General features: G+C 37.5%; 1 protein-coding gene across 1 annotated transcript; it reads left to right on the top strand.

Annotated features, from left to right (window-relative positions):
• The first annotated feature begins 953 nt into the window (after window positions 1–953).
• Window positions 954–8,598, top strand: LOC123872076 (uncharacterized short-chain type dehydrogenase/reductase y4vI-like). Its single transcript, XM_045916206.1, has 11 exons — window positions 954–1,250; window positions 1,552–1,804; window positions 3,007–3,121; window positions 4,113–4,315; window positions 5,058–5,168; window positions 5,987–6,095; window positions 6,168–6,231; window positions 6,810–7,062; window positions 7,471–7,585; window positions 7,897–8,099; window positions 8,443–8,598. Exons 1-11 carry the CDS (start codon window positions 1,199–1,201, stop codon window positions 8,552–8,554), a joined length of 1,590 nt encoding a protein of 529 aa, XP_045772162.1. The 5' UTR covers window positions 954–1,198; the 3' UTR covers window positions 8,555–8,598.

Raw genomic sequence — 8,598 nt, 5'->3', positions numbered from 1 at the left:
TTTTTTTGTAAAAGCGCCTAAGGGGGTGCCGTGCTTATGTCGTCGAGCGCCGGCACAGACGGGGTCCACATTTGTATAGTTTAACTAACTTGACATTGGTCAGTGAATGATATTTGACATTGTTTTTTTTTCTCTCGTCTGGCTTTACAAAGATTAGCCAATGTCAAGTTTGTAGTTATTTGTAACAAGTTAGGGAAACCATACAAGTATGGACCCCGTCCGCGCCGGCGCTCGCCAACATACGCACGGCACCTTCCACGGCATCCCCTCAGAGCGCCTTCCAGTCAGTCTCAACAAAAAAAAAAACACTCCAAAAAAGCAGAGCACGCCCGCCAGCCAACACCAACACAGATGAAATCCCAATGTCAAGTTGAACATTATAGTTGCAAAACTACAAAACTATTGGAAATCAATGGTTGGTAAGTACTTGGTACTGTTGCGTTGGTAATATTGCATTTGCCACGTGGCAATACTATCGATCACATCGATACTATTAATATCAATAAGTACAAATAGCATTGCTTGTTTTGCACTATCGATTCTATCGATAGTTTCGATAGTATTGGTTGCAGGTTGCAGTTCAAACGGTTTTGCCATAACTATCGATAGACTAATTGATATTTGGACTATCAGGGACTATGGAATAGGCAACTCTAGTTTGTATTATTTTACTCTTGTGTCTACATAATTGACATCGTAGACTTCGTCTGTGTTGGTGTTAGCTGGCGGGCGTGCTCTGCGTTTTTGGAGTGTTTTTTTTTTTGTTAAAACTGACTGGAAAGCGCTGGGGGTGCCGTGCGTGTATCGGCGAGCGCCGGCACAGACAGGGTCCATACTTGTATAGTTTCCCTAACTTGTTACAAATAACTACAAACTTGACATTGGCTAATCTTTGTAAAGCCAGACGAGAAAGCAAAAAAAAAAATTTACATCGTAGACGAGAAAAAAAAAGTTGACATCGTTGACGTTGACATCAAATTCATTTTTGAATTGAATTAATTCAATCTTGCATTTTCAATTTGCAATATTGCACTGTACGCTAAAAGTTGCTTTCGCCAACGTATATTTTTATCAGTAAAGTAAAGTAGGTTACATACATTAATAATTGATTAAACATACACGTACATTTAATACAATAAAGTACTTACATCTTAATTTTATTACGTTTCATTTCAACAATAACAAATAAGTGCAAAAAATGGAAATAGCGTTCAAAGGTAAACGGATTTTAGTGACCGGTGCAGGACAAGGTTAGTACTTACTACCTGTATACTCACAAATTAAATTACAACAGTACTTAAATTGTAAAGTGAGGTAGGTACCCATATACTTATTATATTGGTACTTTGAATTTTACCAATGGAATAATTTGGAAAAGAGCAAAAATTGTCTATTGATATCAAGAATTTATAGTTAGGTATCAATCAATCAATGCGGTTCTATGGTAGACATGGCCTGCCCACTGCCACTTCAGCTGTCTAATTCTTTAAGCTATATCAGTCACTCTATTGTAGTTATTACTACCATATATTTTGTATTATTTTATCACAGGTATAGGCAGAGGAATAGCAGTCGAACTATGGCGGGCTGGAGCAAATATAGTTGCTTTATCTCGAACAAGAAGTCATTTAGAAAGTTTACAAAGTGAATACCCTTCTATTGACATTGTTGATGTAGATATAACAGATTGGAACAAGACGCGGGAAGTGGTAGAATCCTTGGGACATTTTGATGCACTAGTTAACAATGCTGCTGTTGCTGTATGCGAACCATTCCTTACTTGCACAGCTGCTGATTTCGACAAGTATGTTATTTATTTCTTAAACAACCTCTACTGGCAGTTGTATTTACTATTACATTGTAAGCAAAAGTTTCTTGGTGTAATTCTTGTTGGTATCATTATATTAATTTATGGAATTTTACTTTAAAAGATTATTCAGCATTCTGGTATAAAGTTGCTTGTTTTAGGGTCTACATTTATTCTAACTTAGTATTTCCAGTGGAGTGGTGATAGCCTATTGGTTAAGACGTTGGGCTTATATTTGGGAGGTTGGGGTTCGATCCCGGGCATGAACCTCTAACTTGTCAGAGTTATGTTCGTTATAAGCATTTAAATATTACTTGTTTTAACGGTGATGAAATACATCGTGAGAAAACCTGTATGCCTGAGAGTTCTCCATAATGTTCTCAAAGGTGTGGGAAGTACGTCTCATTCTGAGAGGAGACATGTGCTCAGTAGTGAGCTGGCGATGGATTGATCATGATGAAGATGATGATGATTTACAGCATATCTCATACAGATTGACAGGTTATTACCATGTCACTGTAAATACATCACTAGATAATAACAATCGGTCACAGTAGGGTTAAGTGTTATCAGAAAACTGTTATGATAATATGACTACATATCAATTTAAGAAACTGGTCAAGTGCGAGTCCTATTCGCACACAAAGGGTTAATTGTTATTGTTGTTAAGTGCAAGGTTATGCACTTTTTAATTTGCATGGCAGCTATTTTGAAATTTTTATTACTTGTGGTTATAGAGGCAATAGAAATACACACTTAGGAGACAGTAATGGGGTGCCGTTGGCACCGTTTGGTTATAGGATCTGAATAAGTAAAATGGAGCTCAATCAATTTTACACTAGTATTTTCAGAATAGTTTTTGTTGCATTTTCTCACACATCCTTAGTTTTATAGTTTGAAGATTTATTATTTAGATGAACTACGTTCTTGCATGATGATGATACATAAGGATAGAAATTATAGGATGTTTTGAAACCACCTTTTGATAGTGGTTCAGAACTGAGATTTGCACCTGACAATCCTTTATGTTAATTTACAATATGAGCTCTTATATTACCTATATAGGCTTCCATAATAAAACAGCCAATTTATTGATTTCATTTTACTGATGATGATATTATAATGTAGCTATCATCCTCTTATAAATATTAGCAACATTGATACAACAATCAAGTTTAAAAACATTTATGCATTTACAGGACATTCAATGTCAATGTGAAAGCAGCTCTAAATATTAGTCAAGTAGTTGCCAGAAAAATGGTAGAAAATAAAACTCGTGGTGCCATTGTCAACATATCTTCACAAGCTTCCAAGGTAAACTAATTATTCCCTCATTGGTACCTATGTAAACTGTAATATTATAAAGGCGAAAGTTTGTGTGTGTGTGTGGTATGTGTGTGTGTGTGTGTGCGTGCGTGCGTGCGTGCGTGCGTGCGTGCGTGCGTGCGTGCGTGCGTGCGTGCGTAGGTGTGTGTGTGTGTGTTTGTTACTCCTTCAAGTAAAAAGTACTGGACGGATTTGGCTGAAATTTGGAATGGAGATAGATAGTTTCCTGGATTAGCACATAGGCTACTTTTTATCCCGGAAAATAAAAGAGTTCCCACGAGATTGCGAAAAACCTAAATCCACGCGGGCGAAGTCGCGGGCATCGGCTAGTATACTATATAGAACTACAATTAATATATTCGTAGTATAATAAGTAGCCAAATATGATACTTTATTATACTTCACTTATTTACTCTTACACTTATCAGTAAATGTTTATCTTAGTGTACTGAAACACCTATTGTGAGGAAACTCAAGCAAAACATGCATGTTTATTACTTATCTACAACCTAATATATTTTATTAGTATATCTTTTTATATAGTGGATTATTATTAAAACATATTTTAATACCTCCATACTTATATTTATTACTTACTTGATCTACATAAATAAGTAGGTAATAAAAAATATTTGTACCACTACCCATATTATAAATGCGAAATTGTGTTCGTTTGTTGGTTTGTCCTTCAATCAGGTTGTAATGGAGCAACGGATCGATGTGGTTTTTTGCATGGGTATAGTCAAAGAGGACAAGGACCTGAGGAGTGACATAAACTACTTAAGTCTACCAAAGTTTAAAAAAACTTAAATACATGTGGACGAAGTCGCGGGCATCAGCTAAGTGTTCATAATACCTAATATGCACCTGTGTGCATACTGCATAGTAATTAATTTAGCAACCTTATATTATGATAAAGGTATAAATATAAACCTACTTGTCAGGTTAATTAATTTAAAAAAAATTGTTTTTTTTTCAGGCAGCTTTGAAAGATCATGCCATATACAGTGCATCAAAGGCTGCCTTGGATGCTTTGACTCGTGCCATGGCTTTGGAGCTTGGTCCTCATGGGATCCGAGTGAATGCTGTTAATCCAACTGTTACCATGACTGCTATGGCTAAGGTCGGCTGGTCTGATCCAGAAAGGAGTGCAGAAATGAAGGCAAAAATACCACTAGGAAGGTATGTAATTAATTTAATTACCTTTGGTGCTGCAAGTGTTCATGGGCGGCGATAATCACTTAACATCAGGTGACCCGCCTATTCGTTTGCTCGCTATTTTATTATTAAAAAAAAAAAATTGTAATCAGTGATTATTAATGGTTGCAATAAAGCACCAGGTCTCTCTCATTGCTAAGGGTTGTAACCACTTTCCATTAACAACATAATGTTTAGAATTTTCTTGGGATAATATGCAGTGAGTTCCCACTTCCAAGGTCCTGCCATTAATAAAATCACTAAGAGAATGGGATATCAACTTAGGTTTCAGATCAGTCAGTGATAATAACCAGGACTGAAGGGTTAACAAGCTCTCTTAAGACATGAAGGAAACAAAGTGGCCAAATTCAGACCAAAGTCTACCAAGTAGAGTGTACATTGCTTAAAAACCCCAATTGATTGATATGCATTGTCAGCCGCACATCCATCAAAATGTGCTCTATTTTTTAGTCTGAAATATGTGTTAGTAACAGATTTTGTATGAAACTTGTCATATTGAGTGGGGCTTGCAATAAAATGTTCTACTGATGTAATTATGTGGTGTATTTTTGGACCAAAATAGTAACCATCAGGTATGTTACTGTAACCTAAGCAGCATGCCAGGCAGCCATCATTGTTCAATTTGGTTCCAACTAGTGTACAACCACCCTAACACTTGGTAATGTTTATTCCATCAATAAATAGATATGTATTTCTTTTATTTCAGGTTTAGTGAAGTTTCTGAAGTGGTGAATGCAGTCGTTTTTCTATTAAGCGAAAAATCCACGATGATAACTGGTGTTGAATTGCCCATTGACGGTGGCTTTCTTGCTACATAGTATTGAATACGTCCAAAACCAAAGCAATAAGGCTCGAATTGTTCCTTTTTCAATATTTTTTAAAATTTTATCTGAGATCTGTTTAATGCTACAATTTTTATTGTTGATATTTGTAAGTACCAAAGAAAACAAATGCCTTGTATGTTACATATAGCTAAGTAGGTATATTATGACATGTTGTATTACTAAAAATAAATCTATTAACTTTTGTCTTATAATGAACATTAATATTTAATTTTCTGCAATTAATTATTAATCTTATGAAATGAAGATCAACGGAAGAGTAACTATAATTTATACCCGTAAGTTTGCTTATTGGGCACTTTGAATGGCTATTAGGTAGTGCAGCATTTATTTTACATACAATATTAGGCACTCCACACACCAATACCAAGCAACGGATTGGCTGATCGGCTGCATGGAAACGTAATCAGTTTGCAGGTAGCATATAAGCCGGTGTAGCGGGCTTCTTTGGTGTGTTGAGTACCTACCTACTTTAAAAAATAAAATGATTGTTTGGAAATAAATACACCGAAAATGTTTATTATGTATTTTATTTTAAACTACTTATATGCCTAGGTACTTAAATTTCATCACCATCATCATGATCAGCCCATCACCGGCTCACTACAGTGCACGGGTGTCTTCTCACAGTGAGAAGGGGTTTGGCCATTATGGAGAACTTACAGGCAGGTTTGCTCACTGAGAACTCCGAGTTCTCCATAATGTTCTCCAAAGTATGTGAACTCTATGTTATGAGACGGCGATGGTTTGATCATGATGATGATTTCCACTAATTGACATTACACTCGTCAAGCAAGAAACATGGAATGTCATTCGGTACAACGCCATCTAGTGAAAGCACCTTAAACTTAGAAAAACATCTTATCAACCTGTATCATTCTTGTCCGTATAAAAACATTCCGGTGAGGTCGAGGATTATCGATGTCGGCATAAAAGTAGCTAGATAAAGAAAATATCGATTTTTAGTTTAATACAATACGGTCAAGATGGACAAATACTTTGAGGGCAAAAGAATTCTCGTAACTGGAGGATGCCAAGGTAGGCATTTGAATAGTTTTTATTTTATGTACGGCTTTCTTATTGCTCAGGAGAGAAAGTGGTGCGGCTATCCAGTAGTGTGTCAATGCGACTCCTAACTACGTTGAATTTATTAAGTAGGCAAGTTTGTTGAAATCTGAAGACGTTTACAGTTACACTAAGGAGTGCCCATATTATTCCTTTATTGAAATTCCTAATAGAACGCGTGTTCCTGGTAGGTATTTCTTTTACTATTAGTGGCCTTACACTAGTGATAGCCTAGTGGCTTAGTGGTTAAGACGTCCACCTTTTTCATCCTCTCGATTCTCCATCGGTTTGATCCCGGGCACGCACCTCTAACTTTTCGGCAGTTATGTGTGTTTAAAGATTTAAACTTAATATCACTTGGATTAAACGTGAAGGCAAAATCATGAGGAAACCGGCATGCCTGAGAGTTCTGTTGATTTTGCCGCAATGTTCTCAAAGGTCTTAAGTCTGCCAATCCACACTTGGCCGGCGTGGTGGATTGATGCTGATATGGAGCCGATGATGGGTTGATGAACGAGAGGCTTTACAATATTTTCTTTGGCACTATACAGGTATTGGGAAAGGCGCCGTTCTAGAGTTGTGGCGTCTTGGTGCTAATGTTGTCGCTCTATCGCACCAATCCGAAAACTTGGCAAGATTAAAAAGTGAATATCCATCAATAGAAACTGCATGTGTGGATCTTGCCGACTGGGATGCGACTCGGGAAGTAGTAGACTCGCTGGGGATTTTCCACGGCTTGGTGAATTGTGCTGGGTTTGTCGTAACCGAGTCGCTTCTAGAATGTACGCCAAAAGTTTTCGATCAGTAAGTTTTATTACCTACTGTACTACCTAGTTTATACTAAGAAGTGGTGATAGCCCACTAGTTAAGACATCGGCATATTTGAGGGATTCAGAGTTTGATCCCGGCCACGCACCTTAAAATTTTCGTAGTAAATACCTACTTGCTTTAACGGTAAAGGACAACATCGTGATGAAACCCGCAAGCCTGAGAGTTCTCCATAATGTTCTCAAAGGTGTGTGAAGTCTGCCAAACTGCACTTGGCCGGCCAGCGTGGTAAACTAAGGCCAAAACTCACCTTATTCTGACAGGAGATCCGTGCTCAGTAATGAGTCGACAATAGGTTGTTGTTGATGATATCAAGAAATAAAGAATAAGAAAACCCTTGAATCTAATTAGACAATTTCAAAATGTATAACTTTTACGTTACAGAACTATGAATATTAATGTCAAAGCCATTCTCAACGTAACTCAAGTGTTAGCCAAAAAAATGATAGATAATGGTATAAAAGGCTCGATAGTTAACATATCATCACAAACGTCGAAGGTAAGATCAAAATAAATAATCCCTACGTATCAGCTTTTCCCGCTTTTCAAAGTTTAGGTATATGGGTACCTACCTACTCGAGCATACTTAACTTGAAACCTATAGATTTATGCCAGTTGTATAACGCTGTCTCGTTTTAATAGTGTCTTAATGCTGACGAAAGTCAAAGTGCGCTCTATAGATCTTAGCCTTAGATTGCCCAGACTTGAAAGACAGATCTGAATATGTTCAGAGCCCTAACTCTGCCTCGTTAATTCTGGCAAGGGTGTGGTTACCTGTTCGCAAACAATAATTTGACTAATCAATTGCAGGCAGCAATAAAAGATCATGTAGCATATGCGGCTTCCAAAGGTGCTGTAGACTCGATGACTCAGGTCATGGCGCTGGAATTGGGTTCACACGGAATAAGAGTCAATGCGGTACTTCCAACCGTTGTAATGACCGAATTGGGCCGACGAGTGTGGTCAGAACCCAGCAAAGCCCAGTATATGCTTTCGAAAATTCCTTTAGGAAGGTGAGCAAAATTTTTCAAGCCCATCTGTGCTTTAAAAAATTCCTAGAGGACGGGAAGTCGCATAGCGCTGACCATACACGATCAATTTTGCAGCGGACTTGAAACGGCCGCGGCGTCCAGTAAACTTGAAGGGCGGTTGTATGGCTATGAGTATGTATGCATCAAGTCATGCACACTTGACTGGACACCGCTTCAACTTGATCGTGTAAGGCCAGCGTAAAAAGGAACATATCTAACCGGGGAGAACCTTTACCAATAGTTATTATTAAGTATACTTTTTGCAAGAAATGTTTATCAAAAAGTGAAATGTTTTAGCCGATTACAAATGCACCTGGTATTTCAGATTTGCCGAGGTCCAAGAAGTGGTTAACGCGATAGTGTTTCTTCTCAGCGATAAAGCAAGTATGATCAACGCGGTGCATCTCCCGGTCGACGGAGGATTTCTCTGTGCGTAATATAAGCGTTCACAATTAATCAATAAAACAAAAAATCGGTTTTA

The sequence above is a fragment of the Maniola jurtina genome, chromosome 14, assembly GCF_905333055.1.
Source record: "Maniola jurtina chromosome 14, ilManJurt1.1, whole genome shotgun sequence".
NCBI classification, from domain to species: domain Eukaryota; kingdom Metazoa; phylum Arthropoda; class Insecta; order Lepidoptera; family Nymphalidae; genus Maniola; species Maniola jurtina.
Note: the sequence above shows the minus strand (reverse complement) of the source record. Positions and strands in the feature narration are given on the sequence as shown.